The sequence below is a fragment of the Saimiri boliviensis genome, chromosome X (genome assembly GCF_048565385.1).
Source record: "Saimiri boliviensis isolate mSaiBol1 chromosome X, mSaiBol1.pri, whole genome shotgun sequence".
Classification (NCBI taxonomy): domain Eukaryota; kingdom Metazoa; phylum Chordata; class Mammalia; order Primates; family Cebidae; genus Saimiri; species Saimiri boliviensis.
Window position 1 is genome coordinate 98,648,466 of NC_133470.1, and position 26,176 is coordinate 98,674,641.

General features: G+C 36.9%; 1 protein-coding gene across 7 annotated transcripts in view; it reads left to right on the forward strand.

Annotated features, from left to right (window-relative positions):
• Positions 1-21,722, forward strand: part of FGF13 (fibroblast growth factor 13) — a 604,280-nt gene extending 582,558 nt beyond the window's left edge. For all 7 annotated transcript variants that reach the window (XM_010351485.3, XM_074392004.1, XM_074392005.1 and 4 more), the window contains 2 exons: positions 17,512-17,710; positions 20,319-21,722. In XM_010351485.3, coding sequence (XP_010349787.1) covers positions 17,512-17,710; positions 20,319-20,455 — 336 coding nt within the window. In that variant the 3' untranslated portion in view covers positions 20,456-21,722. The remainder of the gene's footprint in view (positions 1-17,511; positions 17,711-20,318) is intronic.
• The last annotated feature ends 4,454 nt before the right edge of the window (positions 21,723-26,176 follow it).

Genomic DNA, 26,176 nt, shown 5'->3' on the forward strand with positions numbered 1-26,176 from the left:
AGGACGAATGATACGTAAGAGCAAAGATGTAGTACTGGTCAGATCACAGATGATCTCATAGGCCAAGTCAGGGCCTTTGTCTTTGAGTGAAATGAAAAGCCATTGGAAGGTGTAGAGTAAAAGAATGACATGATCTGCTTTATATTAAAAATTAATGTTATACTACACGTATAGCTTACATGGTACTAGTGGCCAACTAACAGAGTCAATTAGGAAATGCTATCAAGGAGTTCACAGTTTCGCCTCCACTCCATGTAGGTTGCCTCATTTAATTTGCTTGGTTCCATAGACAAAGAATGAACCTCAGATTTTAACAAAACATTGGTGGGCATTTGCTCTGTAGGTCAGAATGTAATTGGCAAGAAAGTATAATTAGTTCAGCCCATCCCATCTATACTGCAAAAAGAAAATAATGAGTACACTCATTTAACTCAGCCATCAGTAGTGTAGCAAAGACAACTCCCACTGAAGTGAGTCAGGAGTATCTTCATAAACCAAGGCAAGCATAAATGATGGCTCAGTGGCCTCAAGAACTAAAGTACCTTCCTAGGCACCTAATTTACTACCAGACTGTGACTCAGGCTAGGAAAAATCAAATCTATTATTACTTATTCAGAATACAGTGAGCAACTGTGACTTAATATTGAGAATATTTAAAAGAATGGAGAGTTAATATTGCTAAGAAAACAAATGTGTAGTATGAAGTTATTTTCATTGCTTATGTGTATGTCAGTCTTCCTATCACTACTGTTTACACACCCATCTCTTTGCTTTTTTGTTGGATTGTACACATAATTTAATGTGCTTGTTCAGAGTTAAACATCCCTATTTTAATGGCTTCATACCTGCTTAATTTGTCTACTCCTATTTTCTTCTAATGCTAGAAAATTAGCGAAGCCCCTGGCAACTAAATATAGTCTGCGGAGCTTACCCCAAACTTAGGAGATTTGAACTTCTGTTACTGTTTACTCAGAGTCTTTGTACTATCTTTTATTCTGGTCACTTGGCTTATGGTCCCCCTGTTCCTTCCTCTTTCCTATGGTTTTCAGCAAATATCCAGATTCTGTAAACATTCCCTCAGTAGATCTGAATTGCATAAAGTACAACTTCAGTGACATCAAAATGTTTTTCATAGCATATTTTTTCTGATGATTGAAGCAATCTTTACTGTACAGAAAGGTGATTTTAAAATGGAGCCTCATTATACAAAATTACAGCTAGATAGGAGGAATGAATTCTGTCGTTGTGCAGTGGTAAAGGCTGAAACGTAACTATAATTTATTATATAGTTGCAAAAAGCTAGAAGAGAAGATTTCTTTTTTATTATACTTTATGTTCTGAGGTACATGTGCCGGTTTGTTACATAAGTATACACGTGCCATGGTGGTTTGCTGCATCCATAACCCCGTCATCTACATTAGGTATTTCTCCTAATGCTATCCTTCCCCTAGTGCCCCACTCCTCTGCTAAACCTCCCCTAGCCTTCCACCCCCACCCCACAGTCCCAGGTGTGTGATCTTCCCCTCCCTGTGTCCATGTGTTCTCATTGTTAAACAACTAATTATGAGTGAGAGCATGTGGTGTTTGGTTTTCTGTTCTTGTGTGAGTTTGCTGAGAATAATGGTTTCCAACTTCATCCATGACCCTGCAAAGGACATGAACTCATCCTTTTTTTGTGGCTGCATAGTATTCTAGAGTGTATACGTACCACATTTTCTTTATCCAGTCTGTCATTGATGGTCATTTGGGTTGGTACCAAGTCTTTGCTATTGTGAACAATGCTGCAATAAACATACATGTGCATGTGTCTTTATAATAGAAAGATTTATAATCCTTTGGGTATATACTCAGTAATGGTCTTGCTGAGTCAAATGGTATTTCTAGTTCTAGATCCTTGAGGAGTCACCACACTGTCTTCCACAATGATTGAACTAATTAGCATTCCACCCACAGTGTAAAAGCATTCCTACTTCTCCACATCCTCTCCAGCATCTGTTGTCTCCTGATTTTTTAATGATCACCATTCTAACTGGCATGAGATGGTATCTCAATGTGGTTTTGATTTGCATTTCTCTAATGACCAGTGATGATGAGCATTTTTTTGTATGTTTGTTGGCTGCATAAATATCTTCTTTTGAGAAGTGAATAGCTCCTTCACCCACTTTTTGAAGGGGTTGTTTGTTTTTTTTTTTTTTCTTATAAATTTGTTTAAGTTCTTTGTAGATTCTGGATATTAGCCTTTTGTCAGATGGGTAGATTACAAATTTTTTTTTCCCATTCTCTTGGTTGCCAGTTCACTCTAATGATAGTTTTGCTGTGCAGAAACTCTTAAGTTTAATTAGATCCCATTTGTCTATTTTGGCTTTTGTTGCCATTGCTTTTGGTGTTTTAGTCATGAAGTCCTTGCCCATGCCTATGTCCTGAATGGTATTGCCTAGGTATACTTCTACAGTTTTTATGGTTTTAGGTCTTACATTTATGTCTTTAATCCATCTTGAGTTAATTTTTGTATAAGGTGTAAGGAAGGGATCCAGTTTCAGCTTTCTGCATATGGCTAGCTAATTTTCCCAACACCATTTATTAAATAGGGAATCCTTTCTTCATTGCTTATTTTTGTCAGGTTTCTCAAATATCAGATGGTTGTAGATGTGTGCCATTATTTTTGAGGCCTCTTTTCTGTCCCATTGGTCTATATCTCAGTTTTAATACCAGTACCATGCTGTTTCGATTACTGTAGCCTTGTAGCATAGTTTGAAGTTGGGTAGCATGATGCCCCCAGCTTTGTTTTTTTGTTTGTTTGTTTGTTTTTGCTTAGGATTATCTTGGCTATGTGGGCGCTTTTTGGTTCCATATGAAATTTAAGGTGTTTTTTTCAGTTCTGTGAAGAAAGTCAATGGTAGCTTGTTGAGGATAGCATTGAATCTATAAATTACTTTGGCCAGTATGGCCATTTTCACGATAGTGATTCTTCCTAACAGTGAGCATGCAATGTTTTTCCATCTGTTTGTGTCCTTTCTTATTTCCTTGAGCAGTGGTTTGTACTTCTCCTTGAAGAGGTCCTTTGCATCTTTGTTAGTTGTATTCCTAGGTATTTTATTCTCTTTGTAGCAACTGTGAATGGCAGTTCGTTCTTGATTTAGCTCTCTTTAAGTCTGTTATTGGTGTATGGGAATGCTTGTGATTTCTGCACATTGATTTCACATCCTGAGACTGCTGAAGTTGCTTATCAGCTTAAGGAGATTTTGGGCTGAGATGATGGGGTCTTCTAAATATACAATCATGTCGTCTGCAAATAGAGACAATTTGACTTGAAGAGAGGACTTTTGAATGCTCACAACACAAATGATGAATGTTTGAGGTGATGGATATGCTGAATACCCTGATTTGATCATTATACCTTGTATACCTGTATTGAAATATCACTCTGTATCCCATTAATGTGTACAATTATTATGTGTCAACTAAAAAAAGAAAAAAAATGAATCTTAATATCTTATATTGGCATAGAGTATACAGTATTGTTTATAGTTCACTACAATTAATTGATTCATATTTGGTTAGCCTTAGCATGTATAACTTGTATGTTCTTATAGGTACTGTCAAGATGGCACCTTTGGTCATTCTGAAGTATGATTCTGAAAGATCTGGTTTTAGCTTTCAACATAAGCTATTTCAATTTTAAACTATACCTTGATCTAAGATAATCACATTTTTTTAGAGAGATTGGTAAGTAATTAGCTGCTGCAACTTCCAATGACAATGGAATACTTAACTATAATATGAAATTACCAAATGAATTCTTTTGGAATGGAATAAATGCTCAAGCAGGTTATTCTAGTAGGAAGACATTCATGCAAAATAGTTATATGTTGCTTGGCCACTGTAGACTGTAGAACTCAGTTTTGATCTGTTGTCTTCTTGCTGTAAGAATACGCTTTAGACTACTATATGAGTTCAGGCTGAGACTTGGGAAGTCCTCTTTGGACCATTGTCTAGAAAAGGCACATGCTGTTCCAAAAGTGCTAAGCACAATGGTTATCAGAATCTAGTTTAGGAAAACCAGTGCACATGATAGGCACTTAAGAATTCTTTGTTGAATTGAATGAGTAAACTCTTCATTAAATAGCATATAGAAAAATTTATCTTCATAAGTCAGCCAGAGGTGATACCACACATTCTGCTAAACAACACACATTATATGAAGATGTTGTTCCAAGGAGTTCTGACCTCTAGGCAAATCATGCATTGTGATTCTTTACACAAACCACTTCCTTTCTGGAGTCCGAAAGTTATATCTGCTTTACCTAGAAAACAGAATAGAATAGCACAGCTCATTTGAAAACATTTTATTTGATATAAACCAGCACATATATTTGAATGTCTTCTCTTTCCTGAGCAACTGGCTTTTGAGAGTCAATCAAAGAACAAGTCTACGTCTCCTTTCCCCAGTAGTGAGCTTCAAAGCAGTGCAAAGGGATCCATGACAGGGCAGGGGAGGGAAGAATCTGATGAAGAGTGCATACAACCCTCCCCCTGGAGACATAACTTGGGCAGGAAAGGAAAAGAATGTATATCTGGTACACCCTGTCTCCCTTACAGTCATCACCTTTCCATCAACTGACTATTTTAGTTGGAATTCAGCATTTAACCAGTTCTGCCTGAAGCTTAGTGAAGGAGTTTAATTCTGAGAACTCTGTTCTCACTGGAGGGCAATATTCTCTTTCTCTTGGGGAAGGAGTGTTGTTTGTGTTCTCCTGATGTTGAGGTATATAGTAGCCGTGGACATTTAAAATTTTAGGCCCCTTGATTATCTTTAAGGTAATGTATACAGCATATTTGCCAGTATAGATTTTTCTTCACCAGCCATCTGGTAAAAATTAGTATGAGATAAATAATTTAGCTTCCTTCTGTTCAGATACAACTTCATTATCCTCTTCCTTGATGCTGTGAAAAGTCTTCAGAAATAATCAACGGTAAAGTGCATTTGCATTCCTGCCAACGCAGAGCTTGGAGGTTTCTGACATGCTGACGTCTGACTCTTTTTCTTTGTGCGCTGTGAAAAGAAAATGTGCCTGTTATTATCAAGTGGCCCCCAAATAATTGCATGCATGGTGGCAGCCTTGCACAAGCACACTGCCTGCTGAATTACAGTGTGAAGAACCATGAGATAAGACAATGGGGATGTTCGAGAACTGCAAGTCATTTTTCAGGATTTTTAAAAAATAATACTGCAGAACATAAGAAAGATTTAGGAGCAATTAGTTACATACTCCTTGTGACCCAAGGATTCTGTCTCTACCCACAGAGAATATCTTACCCTTGAAGTACAGTAATTGGTTTGTAGGAGGTATTTTTTCATTCATAAGAAAAACATCTCTGCTACTTTTCATACTGGACTTATTTCTCCAATCTGGCTTGAGTTGAGGAATATTATGGTAGTGTTGTAGGAGAGCAGGTGCCAGATTGTGGAGGGCCTTGAACGCCCGGCCAGGGAGTTTGGATTTTATCCTGTAGGCAGCAGAGAGCCATTAAAAGATTTTGAGCAGGAGGAATGTAAAAAATAGGACTTGATTTGGATGCACGCTTAGTATAAAAGTGCAATGATAAGATATATTAAGGGAGTGTTACGGTTCTGTTCACAGCATGAATATAACTGTAGGATTCATCTCTACTAGCTGACTAGTTCAGCTTTTATAGCATGCAAATTTTCAGAGCCAGCTGTAAGAGGTTGATGGTAAAAGAACAAAGTAAGAATTGATCATGTAAATGTAACCGTAAAGAGGGATTTTTTTTTAATGATCAAGATCACTGGTAGCACAGAATAGTAATCATTTTAAAGAGTGACTGTAGAATTATTTGTTATTTTGTTTGAGTTCTCTGAAACCACTTCTATGCTATATAATTACTTTAAGTTTTAAGTGCTCCCTGCAGGGATAATTTATGCATTTTGCATTTTCATGCAAATGCTTTTACAGTCTACATTGTTGAAAATAGAAGCCGAACATTATTTCCGATAGGTAATGGTGGTGCAAAGCTTATGAAGTATGAATCATTTTTATATACTTTCATAGTTTTTACTATATTATTGTGTTGTGTTTTCAGCTTCAGTGATACTTAGGTAACAAATATTTGAAAATTTAAATTGCATATTTTGATAAAGAACTGTAATTTGCCTATTTCAAAATTTAATGTCATCAAAATCCTTTTAAAATATTAATATAAAATATTGCAGTAGTTCAGGAAATACAGAATGAGCCAAATTCAATTTGAACTAAGCTGCTAGAAGCTCAGTTATGAATTGTAGCTAGATATGTGGCCTAAACACTCCTGTAAAGCATTGCATTTTTAGAATTCAGGCTTCACTGCAGTTGGTTTCTGCAGAGCTATAATATAAGGTGATAACAATCATAAGCAGCATCACAGATGATGGCAGTTTAGTCATAAATAGAAAACCATTGTTTGTTTACTGCAACATAGCTACACATCTAAGCATTATATGTCCCTTGTGAAAATGTGATTCACTTTATGATAGTGGCATTCATATTTCAAAGTGTCTTGTTTTAATGAAGTTTCACAGGATTTCTTTGCACTGATCTTGAACTTCTCAAGAGTCCTGGATTTCCTTTTTTTTTTTTTTTTTTTTTTTAATAGATGGATGTGCATTGCCCATAGGAAAATCTCCACAAAGAAATAAGTTTACTCCTCTATTTGGTTCCTCTATAGATACTAACTTTACAGAAGAACATTACTCACCTTGGGCAACCTATCAGATTTTATCCTGAGCTCTGAGCACAGCTGGGAGTTTGGACAGGAAACAGAGATGTCTTTGCCAGTGGAGGGGAGACAACTAATTTTCCCACCTTCCCCATTAAATATTCATGGATGAGGGTGGTGGATATTTCTTAAAGTCCACAGGTTTGTAGAATTGGGAAAAGCAGATTTTTTTTTTTTTAAACTGTCTGTGTTTTCATTCTCTATTGTTTTTATCTGCTTTGTGTTTCTCTGTTTCACTCTGTCTCTCTCACATATGTCTGCATATGAGTGCACACATGTGCAGACACACACACAAATCTGACTAAATAATTTATATATCTCCTTATATGCATTACCAGCATCTGTACCTGAAAAGGCAGAAGCCTAATTTCAGTAAAGGTGCTCTGAGATCATCTCCTGAATACTCCTAAAGTAGAGTTCACTGGAAATAAAAAACCCATGTGCCCAAACTTAGTTGTGAATATTTTTGCAATAGAAGAGTGAACTTTTCATGGCATGATCTAGGAGGATGTTAAGTAGGCAGATTTATATAAGATAAATGGAAAGCTGCTGCCTGTTGTAATGGAAAAAGAAGTGGCCTGGAGGAAAGGCTGCCTGGCCTGGCTTCTGCTCTGTGTCAAACCTCTTCCTACCATATGGAACTCAGGATCAGTTAACGCTTCTGGGTTTTCAGTGTCTTGCAGCTCCAGGCACATCACATGCCAGTACCAGCAACCTTAAACAGATTACAGCTTCCTCTTGAAGGAGCTACTTTCCTGCACTGGATTAGTTCTCCAGCAGAAAGTGTTAATGCCAGGTTCCAGTGTATTAGCATCTTGAGTTTATTTCTTTGACTTTAAAACAAGCTCTTTGGAGAATTTTTTAAAAGTCTACCAAAACCCATATAATAATGACTTTGGTTATCATTACTTTTGTTAAACTGTCCCTTACTTGTCACTTGAATGCCAAAAGTGTTCAAGCAGTTGTAGAAAATTTTAAATGTAGGCACTTCTTAAACATAAAGTACTTATTTTTCATTATTGTTATTAGTAACGTACATTATGAAAGTAGAACTAGTGAAACAGTGGTTTGGAACAAAGGAAGTGAGATAATAATATTGTAGTTTTTGTAGCATAGTAATTAAAATGAGATGTATAAATGTCATTTGGCCTATTAATACTGGATTATTTCACAAATCTTTTTATTATCATGTGGGCTCACTGATGCACATTATAGTAAGTCTAGTATTAGAATCTTAGAATATTTTAAGTCTTAAATCAAAGGCTCATGTATTGTCATCCTTGAAAACGAATCACTACTGTAAGCATTTCTCACACATACAATTAATGTGTAGCCTTAGCCCGTCACAGAAATGGAAAGGTGCTTTTCTTCTCTGCTTTTTATTGGCAAGCACTTATTTTTATACCAGTTTCAAGTTGCAGGGTGGGGAGAATGCTACATTTTCTTATATATCACACAAATGGAATTTAAAGGAAGGTAAGGGATCTGGTAGTTGTTGAGCATTTCCGCCTAGGCTAACTGCTTCCCCATGCCTTCTGTCATCTTCCCTGTGAGGCACAAGATACTGTCCCCATCTTGCAGATGCAGGATCAGAAAACACACAAATTGCCTACAGTCAGAAACCTGGGAAGTGGAAGAGGCAAATTTGAACTGATATCTTCAAAGGGGCCAGAGCACACAAACAGGAGGGAGGACTGAGCCTTTGGCAAATGTTGAAATTGCATGTTTAGAAGGGAATTCACATTACTGCTATTGTCCACCCAGTGACTACTCTGTGGGTGAAAAAGTGCCCTTGCAATTGAGTTGATTTTTAAAATGACTTGTTAAGGACACTGCTGTGATTTTTTCTCACTTGTGAAGTGGGAGAAACTCTCCTCTCAAGCCAGAGGGATGTAATTACTGAGAGGTGCCTTGAAGAGTAAAGCAGATTGCTATATATACCAAAGAGGGCTGTCACAGTGCCTGGGACACAATAGGCTTTCAGTAAGTCCTAGATTAGAATTGCTTCTTCCATTTGAGTCTTAAATGAATAAATTGACTTCCTCCATTCAGATTTGTGACAAATGACTGCCACTAGCATCTTCTCATGTAGCTCCTTTAAAGGAGCTGATGAGAGTAGAAATGCACTCTTCATAAAAAGATTCCTCTCTTTAGCACTTGTTATCCTTAGCAGTCATTTGCAGATGTAATGTGACGCAGCAGTTTAATAGTCCTCTGCAACACCATTCTCATCCATTCAAATCCCTGTTTTATAGATGAGACCTTTGCACCTTGCCCTGTGACACCAGCTTTTATGTTTTACAGTAGAAAGAATGTATTAGTAACTTCCATTTGAGCAGTTGCTATTGTCTAGCATTACTTTTCTACTTGTTCAAGAAAATCTCCTTTCAAAGTTTTTGAAGAAGCAGACACCTGATTACTGTGACACTTTCCTTCAGAGGCAAACCCTACCAAATGTAACAGACCTGCTATCCAATGCGAGTAAAAATTATTATTGTCAAAAATTTTTTGAGACTCCATCTCAAAAAAAAATATTCTAAGGTACTAGAATATCATATGCACCCACCCTGGTATTTTATTTTTAATAGACCTTGCCAGAGCTGTCCAATTCATGTAGAAGGAAAGGACCTTTGTCTTGTGCATGACAGTTGGTTGAATTTCTCAGAAAATTTTTCAGAGCTCCTAAGCTTTGAATTTTCTGTCAAGTGCTTGCAACAGCTATTTAAAAAGACACAACCTACTAAGCTTGTTCTCCTGATAACATGTACTTCAGAACTCATATTCTTGCAACTGGATTTAGATCCTACTCTGAAGTCAATACAGCGAAGAGGACTGCCACAAATTAGGAAGTTTCATGGTGGAAAGACTATGTATCCAATGGGCACAAATTAATTCCAGTACTGGCTAAAAGACTAGAAGCTTTATTTTTAGAAATCATATCTGATATTTGATTCACCTTTCAAAGCACATGGATCAGCCCTGCCATTAACAAAAAAACAATATACTGAATTAATACATATAATAAGCAGGTTAATAGGGAGTTATTCAGAGGTTATTCACCTTAGAGAAGTGTTCTTCACTTGAAAAAACATTTCCACAGATTTCTGTTAAACAATCAGATCCCCTAATAAGTTTTAAAATATACAGCAATTCACACAGTCTCTCTGGCACATATTTTATGAAAATGAAGTACACCCTCTGCCACCTAATTGGATTGCTTAAACAATCTGTATTCTTTGGGGAAGTTAGGGTCAGACTAACACAGTCTTGGGCCAGTCACACAATCTTGAAGACATATGGCCTATCTCTCTTCTTTGTTACGAGTCTCAACAAGTTACTTCCAAGTCAAAATGTATTTGCTGAACAGGCTTGCAGGAGTGAGGCATTTGGATAATGTAATTTTTATATCTTGACAAAAACAACCCATCTTAGCCTCTGGAAGAGATATATGGTATTTGTTTGCTCTCATTCTTTAACTTCTAGCTTATCTCAGTGTGTTGTATAAAACAAATATGTTTTGGAAGATTTGACAGCCTGGATAATCCATTGTATGACATTGCTTTACAGAAATATCTGAAAATCCAGAACAATTCCATGTAGAGGACTAAATGAACTCTGGGGCTGAAATACGGTCATATCTGGGTCCTAGTTCTGTTCCCAACAGGCCATTGGTTGACAGGTTCCTGAATACTTTTCTTATTTTTGTTTGTGAAGAACTAAGGATAAAAAGCAACACTATGCTGGCTTATTTGGTGGGGTCAACACATGGTAAATTAAAATATCTATGAAATATCTAGGAATCTAGAAATGCTACCAAGAATTCAGTGTAACCATATGAGAAAAAAATAGTCCCAATGTGCACACTCTTAATTCTAATTTGCATTTCTTTACAAATGGTTGCTAATTAACATGTGTATTTTTAAGTCATTTTGTGGCATGGTATTTCATGAAGCCCTTTTTCAGCAGTGCATTTCTTTAGTGCTGTAGCTTGGATTACTGCAGCCATTTCAGTGTATTGCAGAGAGAAATGAAAAATGAAAGGAGGCAAAACAGTTCTCTGAGAACCAAGCTTGGAGGAGAGTGCTGAACACAAAGTGTAATTCATGTGCAGTCCTAATTTTTGACAGAATTTATATTCTTCCATGTTAATAAAACACATATAGCCAGGCCCTTTTTTTGGTGAATTGATCCCATAGTGAAAAAGAATCTTGAAAAGTGAATTTATTTATTTGGCCTTGATTTCTGGGACTGTATTATCAAAGCAATCCCGCATTTCATGTTTATGGAGCTTTACAATTTTCAGAGCTTCTTTTGCCATAGATCATCTCATTGCATCCTCATACAACAACCAGTAAGATCAGCAGAACGGGTAGATTTTTTTCACCATTTTACAAAAATCACGCTAGTAGAATATAACTGAAACATTTAACTATTTGCAGACATAAAGAACAAGAGTATAAGTTTCTTGCCTATGTCTGAATTATTAGGATTCTTTTTATTTTTGCTTAAGTATTGTTTTTCTTTTGTTATTCTCTATTCTCTTCCTCCTTCTGTCTCTCCCATCTCCCTGCTTGCCTCCTTCACTCTCCTCTCTCTTCACCTATCTCCCCTCCTTCCCTCTCTCTCATCCTTTCAAGTATTTAAATCGAATTTATCTGTAGGCCATTTTTCTCCTTTGAGAATCACCTACTTTTTCTGCCCTCACAGACAAGTTTGACTTGTCTGTTTCTACTTTAAAATAGTCCTCTATTCGTTGGAAAATGTAGTGCCACATTTAACCCTTTTTTGGATTTATACAAGGGAGCTTCCAAAGTTTCTTCATATATTCTATTTTTAATTTATTTGTTTCACTAGGTATGTATTGATAATTTAATGTATTCCAGACGTTATGTTAGGAGCTGCCCTCAAGTATCTAATAGTCCAGTGGATATTTGAGTGAGCGATCCACATTCTGTTTATCATGAATTAATAAGTATGCTTAGCTACAGTGCACTGGGTGAGTATTGATTCCCTCTTCCTCAATCTCTCCCTTCTCATGCTTTGATCTCAGTAATAATGAAGTTCATTCACATCAAATATACCCTGGGAGAGAACATCAAAGCCCTAAATATAATGATTAGTCCTGGGTTTTGAAATAACTGGTGAAGGGCAAGCCTATATAGAGAACATAGGTAGTTACATTGTCACCCTCATGGGCACAATTTATGTTTTAAGATTCTATTCTTTCAAGTTTTTCAACAAAATCTAATTTTAATCTGCATATTAATTTCATTAGGCTGTAATTGATGCACACAAGTCAGACCTGCTTAAATAACCTAACTTTAATTCTGGAAAAATAATTATCATCAGAACATGACTCAGAAGAGTGACCCTTGCTATTGGCAGTAATTGTTCAATTAATTGGATGATCAGGCTACTGAAAATGTGACTGGAAGAGAGGTGAAGAAGAAAGAGGTGGGAACATAGAAGAGAAAGGTTTATAGAAAATAAGTTTAAAGAACGTATTGAAAAGAGGAAACTATGTGCTTCCAGGTTCATTTTCAAACATTCTTTAAATGCTACTCTTAATATCTATAAACTGTTTTTCTTTCTATGTTCTATGGTTCTTGCTTTAACAAATGTTACATGTGAATTAAACAAAATATATTAAGAAACATTAATCTGTACCAGGATGTGTACACTTGGCAACACTGCCATCACAGGCTTTGACACTTGGCAACACTGCCATCACAGGCTTTGTTAGCCAGACTGAGGACTTAGTGTTGCCATTTAATGTATGGACAACTTCAGTAGACTCTGTTGCTCTCTCTCTCTCTCTGGATCTAAGGGAATCAGTACAGCCCATGTAAAAAAAAATATGTTTTTGATAGAAATGTGTTAAAGGGAAACATTTACAGTCTGCATGGCAATCCTCAAAGCGTCCCATCCTGCTGAGATACAGACGCAAATGAAATAGTGCCACCCTATCAATTGCACTATAGCTGAAAATACAAGAACAGGGTAGAAAAAAAGTATGAAGAACCTGCTATTAAGGCCTGTGTTTGCCAAATTACTTATTTTAATCAGGAAGGCATTTAATCTTAGTGTGTGTCTTTTGGTATTGGAGAATGTGTTTAAGATGCTGAAACAACATAAATGTTATACAGATATTTTAGCTCTCATCATTTTGGTATGGGTGCCGAGGATATAGCTACACACCATCTGCTGACTGACATGACCCTTACTTGGCTTCATTGAGGGAAGCCATCATCATAGCCCACGATTCTTGTGACCTGGCTCCAGCTCCAGGAGGCTAAAGATATACTACACTCTGTCCATACTTTGCCCTCCGTGGCAGGGGCAAGCCAGGATACTGTTGCTTCTTCTGACTATGACAGAGAATAACAATTTATATTGCTCCCAAGCCTTTGTTCCAGGAAAAAGATGTTTTCTGGCACACGAAAACATGTTGCAGTTATTTGTATATATTCAATATAACTGGTTACACTAACGAATTATTCACTTGCCTCTCAAAGTCTATGTGGAGGTTTTAATATGTTTTATGTTTGTCAGTGATATTTCATCCTTCAAAGAGTTATTTCCTCCTTAATCATGTGAGTATGCTGGTAAAAAGAAATATTAGATTTTGCTCCTGGATCCACTTTTTCTCTAAATGTAGATTCCTCATTCCTTACCCAAAATACTATCATTATACTATAATGATACTAACTGATATGAATTTCTTAAATAAAATGTTTAATATTTACTGACAAGAAAGAAATATTGAACTTCAAGGGGAATAGACATGATTATACAGAGGAAAGATATTAGAGACAGATTATTTCATGAACTAAAAACTTGTTATTTGTCTGAAAAAAACATAGATATGCAAGAGTGGTAAACAACTTTTAAGGGAAATCACGTAAAAGTCGTAAGACTTAAAGCATCTTTTCTTTTATACTCATGTCAAGTAATTTCTCAGTGACTATGCAGGAAATTCATGACATCTTTTTAACTCATTCATGCATTAATTACAATAGCAGACATTTATCTGGTGACTGTTAAATCCAGAACACAGTGATTGCTGCCTTCATTTACTGCTTCCCATGTGTCAAGACCACTATGACACTTTCTTCTAGCGCACTATTGAGCATCTCCAGATTAATCGAAGTAGGTTGGTTTCTTGACATACGTCTACCTAGTATCCTCTGAACAGGGATTTCATGGGTTGGGGCAAATCCAATTTCTATTATTCGCATATATCACTGCAGAGACGTAGAAGTGAAACTGTACCCTTTTGGTGGACCTGCCTGTGTTGGGTGAGATGCTCATATTTTTCCACATTTGATAAAAATCAAGCCTCTTCTGCCTACTCAACACTGGATAAAATGACAGTGTCATACACAGAGAACAGAACACTCCTTTGGTTGCTTCAACATTCTTTTTTTGGCCTCATTTTTCTCCCTTTCTACTGAGTTTTTGAATCCAAATTTAGTGGTGATGACTAAGAAATTGCCAGGATGTGACAGAGCATTCAGTTCATTGAGTGCTTCCTTGCCATTTTCCAATAGTTGTAACAATTGTCGAGTTTTTTTATCCTGACATTGTAGGTGCCATGTTATTCTTAACAGATATTAAATCACATTTGCAGAATCTATCCATGCAGTAACAGCCTCATTTTACATATAGCTGATTTCTTGATATGTATTAAGGAAACTCCCTGCAGACTTTTTACTAGTTGATACTTCTGAGTCCTGGAATTTCCAATATTTAAATAAGAATCTCTGAAATCCAAATTATATAAACAATAATTAAGTGGTCTGCCATGTGGTAACATGTCATTTTTGTGAGGGGAAGGTAGATTGGGGAAAAACGTAAGACAAATTCCCTACCATCTGGAGCTAATCATACAGTTATATGAGTCACAGGGCCATGCTAGAGACGTAGGTAGAGTTTTTGGGAGCACAGATAACAGGTGTAATCAGTATGTGATTCTAGAAACAGTCATATTTGAGGTAGGCCTTGAGGGATTAGAGGAAAGCCAGTAGGTAGATAAACAAAGGAATGACATTCTAAGCAAAGGAAATGAATGGCATCAGTAAAACACGAAGGCACACATGGTTCTTTGGCAAATGACACTGGAAGATGATGCTGGATGGCATGGTAGTGGCTGAATTGCAGAGAATTTTTCAATGTTACATCAAGTTGTTGTTTTCACTATAGGCAAGGTGAAATCATCAAAATTTCCCAAGGAAGGGAACTTTGCTTTAGGAAAGCAAACCTGCCAGCTGAAGAGAAGAAACCAGTTAGGAGGATATGACAGCAGTCCAGTGAAGAGGTAATAAGACACAAACCAGAGCAGTGGCAATGGGAATGGAAGGTGAAGGTCATGGATCATAGACTAGAGAGCATGGGAATAAAATGAAAGGTCCTCTGAAGTGTTAAGTGTGAGCAACTGCCAGGATGGTGGATTCCAATTACTAAGACAGGGAATACAGGAAAAGTAGAGGAAGTGTGGCTCTGTGCTTCAAATATTATTCTTCCCTGTTTTCTGTATTGAAAAGCTCTGCTAAAATGACACCCTCTCTGTGAATCCCTCCCTAGTCCCTCAGTCAGATTTAAGTCTGGCTTTTTCTGTTCTCATATAGCACCTCCTGTAAACCTTCCTTTTTTCGTTATGGTAGCACACATTGTATCTATGCCATTTGGGTACGTGTTTGATGCCCTCAGATATATGATAAGCTGTCTGAGGCCACATATTACTTGCCTATGAATATTTAGGACCAACCAAGTACATAATGGATCATTAGAAAATGTATATTAAATGAATGAATGAATGTTGCTCTCACATAAGACATTAAATGCAGCCCATTTTCGGGACCTGCCTTAGAATACGCAATGATCCCATCTGACCAGTCTGGAGTCAGCCATACATTGTTTATGTGGCTAATTGGTATCACTTGCCTTGATCATATGCATTGTTCACCAGATTTATATTCAAATGATTTCTGACTCTTTATGAAAGGAAAATCCATTCTCCAATGATGATGTGTTTTTCCATACAGTTATTTAATTCTCAAACAATTTCAGCAACGTTCTATGCAGTTGTCCTCATCACTAAAAGAAATGTGGAGACTTCTAGTCAAATTTATTTGTACTTTCTTGGCTTTCTTTATGTTGAGAAATCCTACAAAGAGTTTTCACAGCCCATAAATAGAACATTTTGGTTCCTAACATGTGATAGTTGCCTTAGAAGTACATTGCTTCTTGAGTAGGTTGAATTTGTGTGAATCCTCTGAAGATCTATCAAGTGTGCCCCTAGGCTGAAATAACCCCAAAAGATACTCCAATTTGTGCATTCTGGGAGCCAGATTGGGGAAGTGGGGGGAGATTAGGCAGATTACTGTGTGAAACAATGTTTGTAGAATCCCAGAATAAAGGAAAGGAAATTGCTTGAGTGCTTAAATTTCAGAGAAAAGCTGCCTTGCCTGAGGAATATGCCCCTCCTTGCTGAAGTGATTTACTTCAGATATTGTTTCTCCGCTAGTGTGTATTGCTTAAAATGGTATCTAATACGAAAGGGAAGGAAGGTAGAACCATGGAGACATTGTTTTTAAAAGATTGGTGCCCCAGAAAGCTTGCAATATTTGTACACATGTTTTTGGTGATAGTACCAAGTATTTTTTTCCTGATAACATCTCAGCAAATTCGCAAAAAATCTGATAGTTTAATTGGTGCCTCTATCACATGTAGCTCAGTTAGCATTTTCCTGATAATCTTCCACTCCAAGCAGGCCCTTTGCTACTCTATGGCTTACTTCTAGATTCAAAGCTGCTATTCATTTCATTTAGCTTTGAAATTATCATTTTTAATGGCTGCTTATTGTACACATAGACACATACACATACACTCAAACACACAAAAGGGTTTTTTTTTATTTTATTTTTCCTTGAAATGGTCTATTGAGGGCAGGAGACTTCCCAGTCAAAAGTAAAGATGGCCAAATGCATGGCAGAAAACCACAATCCTGAGTTCAGAGTCCACTGGGCTGCTCTATTATTTCTGCTGGTAGAATTACTATAAATTCCTTGCTTTTGTATTGATTTACATGTAAATATTAATGTAAGGTAAGGATAGGGTGAGGGAGGAATTTTTCTTTCCGTCTCAAGCCATGGTCCAATGACCCAAAAAAAAAATCAATTTGGTTTACTTTAGAAGTCAAAGGTGGGCTTTCTTTGTAGCATTCTTTTAGAAATATAGGCAGCCAGCATTGTAACACAGGTTTCAACCTGAGGCAATTGACAACCACAGTGTATAATAATTCAAGAATCCATGAAAATTAAGCACAAGGACCGAATGTTTATTTTCTCATATTGAATCCTGAAGGGAACAAAGCCCCGTATGTCAGTTTTATGATTGTCTTTTCAATCCTTTCAATCCTTGGCTCTTGTATTTGTCCAATATAGTTCACTTAAGTGGCTTGTTCTAATGTTCCCAATACCTATAACAAAGAGAGCTAATCATTGATCAATAGCACTTTCACTTATGGCTTTTTGGCTTTTTCTAAAGCATCATGTGAAATGTTATATACAGTCTGCTGATTTCCAATGATGATAGTTTATACTACTAAAATAGAGCACCAGTCATACAAGCTTTAACAAAGCATATCTTAACCTCCTAAAAGGCAATACCACATGATTCTACAGGAAATTCATAGCTATAATATAAACACTGAACTTTTATTTACTTCTGTTGCAGGAACTTTTCACACCTGAGTGCAAATTCAAAGAATCAGTGTTTGAAAATTATTACGTGACATATTCATCAATGATATACCGTCAGCAGCAGTCAGGCCGAGGGTGGTATCTGGGTCTGAACAAAGAAGGAGAGATCATGAAAGGCAACCATGTGAAGAAGAACAAGCCTGCAGCTCATTTTCTGCCCAAACCACTAAAAGGTAAATTTGATATTGTGGAAACTATGGATTATGCTACTAAATATACTTATTTATTTAATTTCAGTAGTTTTGGGGGTACAGGTGCTTTTTGGTTACATAGATAAGTTATTTAGTGGTGATTTCTGAAATTTTGGTGCACTCATCACCCGAGCAGTATACACTGTACCCAATATGTAATGTTTTGTCCCTTACCCCATTCCCAAACTTTCCCCCTACTCAAGTCCCCAAAGGCCATTATATCATGTTTATGCTTTTGTGTCCTCATAGCTTAGCTCCCACTTAAGTGAGAACATACAATATTTAGTTTTCCATTCCTTAGTTATGTCACTTTGAATAATGGCCTCCAGCTCCATCCATGCTGCTGCAAAAGACATCATATCATTCTTTTTTATGGCTGAGTAGTATTTCATGGTGTACATATACCACGTTTTTTTAAGCCACTCATTGATTGATGGGCACTTAAGTCGGTTCCATATTTTTGCAGTTGTGAATTTTGCTGCTATAAACATACCTGTGCAGGTGTCTTTTTTCATACAATGATTCATTTTCCTTTCACTAGATACCCAGGAGTGAGATTGCTAAATCCAATGGTAGTTCTACTATTAGTTCTTTAAGAATTCTCCACACTGTTTTCCATAGTGGTTGTTATACGCTCACCAGCAGTGTTAAAGTGCTCCCTTTTCACCACATCCATGCCAACATCTGTTGTTTTTTGACATTTTAATTATGGCCATTCTTACAGCAGTAAGGTGATATTTCTTTGTGGTTTTAATTTGCATTTCCCTGATGATTAGTGATGTTGAACACTTAGAAATCGTAATTTAAAGCAGTCCTTTATCATACTTTCAAAAGTGAAATAGTTGTTCCATATTCAGATATTTATTTAAAAAAAAAAACTTGCATTTTGTTACATTCAAAAACATTTGCTCTCCTGATTTTAGTTTTTCCATAGTGCATGTACATATAGTGACACTCTACTCATGTGGAAGTAACTTACTTGCTAACTCAGGACAACCAAGACCCCCTAATTATGCTAAAATGTTGCTTGAGCAGAAACATAGTTGTTAAAAATGTGTGTAAACTTAACACTTACCAAAAAGCTCCTTGGATCCTCTCTAAGGGCCCAACATATTATTTCAGCAACTTTTGCTTATACTTTTCCCATCATTATTAGCAGATTAATAGCAAAATAGTAAGGGTGAGGGATAAGAATAGGCTATGGAAAATAGGGATATAAGAAATAGTGAGATGTGGTAGAGAAGAGACAGAAAATGCAGGCAAGGCAGAGGAAGACTTCAAAGAGGTTAGTAGCCTGGGGTTAGAGTAGGGATTTAAAGTAGAGGCAGACACTGCCGAATTCAAATAAGCATAGTGCTGTGTTTTACAGCACATTTTTTGGAGCCAGACTGCCTAGATTCAAGGCCCAACTTCACTTTTTACTAATGGATGGTCTTGAATAGGTTATTTACCTGTGTATGCCTCAAGTTCATCTATATAATATGGATAATATGAAAAGAGTACTTATAAGATTCTCACAGAGATTAAATGGGATAATGCATACAAAGAACTTAGAGCAATATTTAGCATGTTATAAGTGTTCCGTAACTATAAACTAGTATGGTTATTTACAGCACAGCAATAATAAATATTACCATTCACTGTACCAAGAACTATCTAATAGAGTCTTAAAGTGTTTCATTTTAAAGAACGATAGAAATCAGTGTTTTGTGTTTTTTTTTTTTTTTTTTTTGAGACGGAGTGTCGCTCTTGTTACCCAGGCTGGAGTGCAATGGCGCGATCTCGGCTCACCGCAACCTCCGCCTCCTGGGTTCAGGCAATTCTCCTGCCTCAGCCTCCCGAGTAGCTGGGATTACAGGCACGCACCACCATGCCCAGCTAATTTTTTTGTATTTTTAGTAGAGACGGGGTTTCACCATGTTGACCAGGATGGTCTCGATCTCTTGACCTTGTGATCCACCCACCTCGGCCTCCCAAAGTGCTGGGATTATAGGCTTGAGCCACCGCGCCCGGCCGAAATCAGTGTTTTAAAATGTTTTAAATTTTAATATTTGCCTTGCACATTATGCTATAGATCATATTTAAACTTCTAAGAGCTTTATTAAATGCATTTTTATTCTTCTCTTATATAACCATAAGTAATAGAAGTTATGCATTAAAATTCTTTACACACTACTACACCAAGGCTAGATCTTTGCTTAATCTGATCCAGTCCACTCTCTATTGAGTCCTTGAAAGCAATGTTTTCATGTCCGGCTTAAGGCACAGAAGTGTAGTAACCAAAAGAAAAGTTGAGAATCAGTGTGGTATGCCCATTTTTTTTTTTATATTTTTTTCTCTTTTTTCTAAATGTAATTTTTAATTGACATAAAAATTGTACATATCTATTATGAACAACAAGATATTTTGAAGTATGTATACATTGTGGAATAGCTAAGTCAAGCTAATTAACGTATGCATTACTTCACATACTTGTCATTTACATTTGTAGAACAGAACACCTGCAAACCATTCTTAGAAATTTTCAAGAATACAATATATTGGTGTGCCCAATTGAAGGCCTTTTACACCATCTTTATGTGCTTTTCAGTGGCCATGTACAAGGAGCCATCACTGCACGATCTAACGGAGTTCTCCCGATCTGGAAGCGGGACCCCAACCAAGAGCAGAAGTGTCTCTGGCGTGCTGAACGGAGGCAAATCCATGAGCCACAATGAATCAACGTAGCCAGTGAGGGCAAAACAAGGGCTCTGTAACAGAACCTTACCTCCAGGTGCTGTTGAATTCTTCTAGCAGTCCTTCACCCAAAAGTTCAAATTTGTCAGTGACATTTAAGAAACATACAAGCAGAGTTCACTATTCTATCTGCCATTAGACTTTCTTATCATTCATACTAAAGCCCCATTATTTAGATTGAGCTTGTGCAAAAGAATGCCAAGCATTTCAGTGAACTAAATCTGGGAGAAGGACTGCCAAATTTTCACATGATCTCGCCTATACTTTGGGGATCACAAACCAAAAATATTTCACAGCACTAATGCTGATCAGAATTTGCTCTACCACCAAGAAAATTTAAAAGACCACAGTTGTTCTTCAAAAATAAACAAAACAAAACATAACATAACAAAATTAACTGCTTAAATGTTTTGTCGGGGCAAACAAAATTATGTGAACTGTGTTGTTTTCTTGGCTTAATGTTTTCTATCTATGCTTGATTCACGTGTACATTTTCTTCGGCCTAGTGCAACTTTATGATTTCTGAAATTCAATGGTTCTATTGACTTTTTGTGTCACTTAATCCAAATCAACCAAATTCAGGGTTGAATCTGAATTGGCATCTCAGGCTCAAGGTAACAGTGTTCTTGTGATTTTACCATTTTTTTGTTTTTTAGATTTGTAGCATTGTGGTCAAGTTATTGTGCTGTATTTTGTGAGTAGAAATTGAGTTTTACTGTCAACCCCAGTCAGTAAAAATAACTTAAAAAATTATCATCAAGTGTAGATTTCTCTTAATTCCATTTGTGTATCATGTTAAATTATTGTTGTGGCTTCTTGTGTAAAGACAGGAACTGTGGAACTGTGATGTTGTCTTTTGTGTTGTTAAAATAAGAGATGTCTTATCTATATATGTATGAGTCCTTCTGTCATTGTATTTGGCACATGAATATTGTGTACAAGGAAATATTAAGACTGGTTTTCCCTCAACAACATATATTATACTTGCTACTGGAAAAGTGTTTAAGAATTAGCTAGGTTTCCATTTAGATCTTCATATCTGTTGCATGGAAGAAAGTTGGGTTCTTGGCATAGAGTTGCATGATATGTAAGATTTTGTGCATTAATAATTGTTTAAATCTGTGTTCCAAAAGTGGACATAGCATGTACAGGCAGTTTTCTGTCCTGTGCACAAAAAGTTTAAAAAAGTTGTTTAATATTTGTTGTTGTATACCCAAATACGCACCGAATAAACTCTTTATATTCATTCAAAGAATAATCTTTCAACATGTATTTATTGAGCATCCATTATGTGCCATTAACTGAAGTAGCAACTGGAATAAATATTGTATAATGTATATAATGTAGATAAGGTCACTGTCTTCAGATAATCTATAGTCTAGCAATTCATATTAATATGAACACTTTAAAGTATGTTTATTTTATTATTTACTGTACTTGGACTTCAGATTGGTACAGAGGATTTCATATTACCATTCAGTGGTCAAATTATACAAATGAGACCTTTGTGCTTGTATTTTCTCTGCCACTTGTAGTGTCGTTTCCCTCTCTGTTGCTTATTTCTCTCCTCTCTAGAGGGAATACACAGGATTAAATATCTACTGTCTTTTCTACCTTTGAGAACTGAAGGAAAATGCAATTATTTTTTAATGTTGATGACTTTTCTCTAGCTCCTCAAAGCTGCCATTATCTGGCAATGAACACTGTGAGTCAATACAGATGGTCTCTGACTTATAATAGTTCAACTTACATTTTTGGGGCTTCAATGTGGTACAGAAGCAATAGGCATGTAGGAGAAATTATGTCTCAAGCACCCATACAACCATTTTGCTTTTTATTTCCAGTATAGTACTTAATAAATGACATGAGATATTCAACACTTTATTACAAAATATGTTTTGTAGTACATGATTTTGTCCAACTGTAAGTTAATGTAAGTGTTCTAAGCACATTTAAGGTCGGCTAGGCTAAGCTATGATGTTTGCTAGGTTAGGTGTATTAAATGTAATTTCAACTTAAGATGGGTTTATTGGTATGTGACCCCCATCGTAAATGAAGGAACATCCGTATATAGAGGAAAGAGTTGTGAAATACATAAAATGTAATTGACTAGTGTTCTTCAGAGCATCTGCAAATAAGATTACTGGAACCCCAAACAGCATGCTTTTGCATGGAAGGGAGACTCCTCATTTCTGGGATGTTTGGGCCAGATTCAGCATGCGCTCCTATCCCTGCCCACCCCAGCCAAGTCTAGTCATCTTGTGATTTCATCCTAAGTCCTCCTCATTCTGCTTCATCCTGCCTGAGCTCTAAAGCACATCTACATGAGATAAGGTCGCCTGCCTATCTTGGATGCAGGAACCTTTGTACTATGGTTTAAACACAAGGAGACTCTCACTCAACCACCTCTCCCTAGTAAGTCTTACTAATTTTCAATCAGTAGGGAAAAGTAGTACATTGTCTCCCTCTTTCTCTAAGAACCTTAAAGTTTGGTTATTGACTACTTCAGTTGCTGGTCTTGCCTTTTTTTTGTTCAGAAATAGTGTAGGTCTGCTGGTAATAATATGCAAACTAGCACTGTGGGGCCTCAGGGATGCCTGGTATTAATAGGAAGGAGTCAAAATGCACAGGACGAATCCTTTACCTTCAGCATTCTTTTTGAGCTGCCTTAAAGTTGTTTTTAACAGAGAGTGGTGTTAAAATAAATTTATAAGTAAATAAATAGCCCTCAAATAAACCTTTCTACAAGTGATGATACCAATACTTTCACACATCATCATTACACATACACCATTTCCCACCCCACGCTCCCAGACACATCCTTCAGTAGCATTCCTCCTGACAGAAAACATTAGTCTTGCCACCGAACTGATGAAAGAAAAAAAAGACTCTTTAGTCAAATAGTTCTGGGAAACACATCAAATAATATTAAGTCTCACACATTAGTTCACATCAGAATCACTTGGAAGGCTTATAAGACTCAGTTCACTGGACCTCACCTTCAGAGTTTCTGATTGAGTGGGTCTTGTGTAGGCCCAAATCTTGGCATTTCTAGCAAGTTTCTAGGTGATGCTAAGGCTGCTGGTCCTTGGGACTTTGAGAACCACTGGTATTAGTTCGTTCTCACGCTGGTATAAAGAAAATAAACTTAATTGACTTGCAGTTCTGCATAGTTGGGGGGTCCTCAGGAAACTTACAATCATTACAGAAGATGAAGGACCTTCTTCACATGGCAGTAGGAGAGAGAATGAGGAAGCGCCAGACACTTATCAGATTTAGTGAGAACTCCCTCACTATCATGAGAACAGCAAGGGGAAACCGCCCTGATAATCCAATCACCTCCTACCAGTTCCCTCCCTCAGCACATTTGGATTACAATTCTAAATGATATTTAGGTGGAGACACAGAACCAAACTATACCACACTGGCATATACTATTTCTCTCTTCAGGATTAGTGTGCATTAGCAGATTAACATAGGACTGAAAAGTCCTATGTTAATAAAGTCTGTTTAACTTTTACAGATGCTGAGACAAACTTATTTGGCCACAAAGCCGTATTTTCATGGAGCGTCTATTAACATTGCAGTAGACTGGTGGTCCTCAAGCTTTTTATGGGTACCTGTATCACCTGTGATGTTTTGTATGCTTCTTTGGTTCTAGGCTTGACCCGGGAATCTCCTGAATCTGATACAATTTGAAAGCCACTGTTCTGTGGCATAGCACTTATGTCAGTTTTCCACCCTGTGTATATTCAGTTGTTACACTGTATTTAGCCTAACATAGACTATGGAAAAGAAAACAAACACTTTCTTCAGGCTATTTGCAACCTTTTGAATGCAAAACAGCCTCCAATTCCCCCACCCAGGAGTTTTGTTTGTACTCAAAGAGAGCACATGCTCATTGCCATAGATTCCTTAAAGGATTGAGAGGGAAGTGATCTGTGGCACTCCTCCTCTCCCTAACCTGTATATTGTTCCAGTTTTAAGCCAGTCAATCTCACTGAAGAGTTTTTCAAAGACCTCAGCTACATGAGTTTAATTTTTCCAAACATCAATTGTCCAAATGAGCATATGAGGGAAAATGAATAACTCTGTCTATATCAGCTGATCATAACTATTCTATGCATAAGGGGTGGTGGGATCAGAACTGATAACCATTTTCAACAAATTTCATAAAAATGTATCTTAGAAGCCTCATTTACATGAGATGTCATTCATGGGTAAAACTAAAATGTGCCTTCACTGGCATAGTTTTTAAACAACAGTCTCTTCAAGACAATCTACACTTTTTTATATTGTTTCTGAAAATCCTTTCGACTTCTATTCAAAGCCATTTCCACACTTTAGAAATTGATTACAGCAGGACTCTAATTGCCAGTACAAAAATCTGTACAGGAATATGGCAGTGGTATAATAGATTGCCATTTCCAATTATAAAACAATTGGCAAAGTACAGCTAGGTCAGGCCGCTAGTACCCTTCAAATTCTTAGCCATATTTACAAAGACAACTTTTCATACCTTTTGTTGCTTTGTCCACAAAGATGTGGTCTCGTGGTTTCACATAATTGAGAATGCTACAAGTAATAGTATACTTAAAAAAACATATCTCTAATTTGAGACTGCTCTTCATCTCCAAAAAACAGAGAAAGAGAGGAAGAGAGAGAGAATGAAAAAAAAAAATTGCAGCTTATGGAAATTTTGGAAATGACTGTTTCATGAACCGTCACATATTCTGGGCATTTTAAATCTTTAAACATTGTGTTGCTATTTAGATGTTGGTCTGAATTTGTTGCACAGAGAATAATAATCTATAACAAATCAATGAACACTTTTGCTAATATCACATGAGTAGAAGTATCTTGTATTTCTCATCACATTTACCACCATAAAGAATACAGACAAGTATAATATATGGCATCATTTTGAGGATTTTCCAATTTCTGTGTGGGAATACTGGAAGAGGTTTATAACAGTTGCAATTCTGTCATAATGCAGGAAATCTTTCTAGAACACACAATGTGGATGATTTTCAGTTTTAGGATTGCAAACTAATTAATCAAATATCAGTTCTGTTTCTCTGTTTTGTTTTTGTTTTTGTTTTTGAGAGAGTCTCGCTCTGTTACCAGGCTGGAGAGTAATGGTGCAATCTCGGCTTGCTGCAACCTCTGCCTCCCGGGTTCAAGCGATCCTCCTGCCTCAGCCTCCCGAGTAGCTGGGATTACAGGCGCCCACCAACACGCTGGCTGATTTTTGTATTTTTAGTAGAAACGGGGTTTTACCATCTTGGCCAGGCTGGTCTTGAACTCCTGACCTCATGATCCACCCGCATTGGCCTCCCAATGTGCTAGGATTATAGGCATGAGCCACGGCGCCCAGCAAAGTTTCTCATTTTTTATTAATTTTTGTTACAAACACCGCCTCTCTATTTCTCTTTTGTACAAACCTTCACACACACACACACACACACACACACACACACACACACAGAGGTAGATGTGCCTCCAAAAGGACTCAGAGATTCTGTCTTCCTCTGAGAAGATGATCATATGTCTATTCAGTCAAGAGAATGGGACTGTCAAGTTCAAAATCCACAGCTCTCTGGCTTCAGAAGGTATCCTTCCAGCTATGACACTTATGCATGCTAAATAGTCTTGCCTAGGTTTGCCCTACAACACGTTAGCATATCTGCATATTTTGTACTCTGAATAATT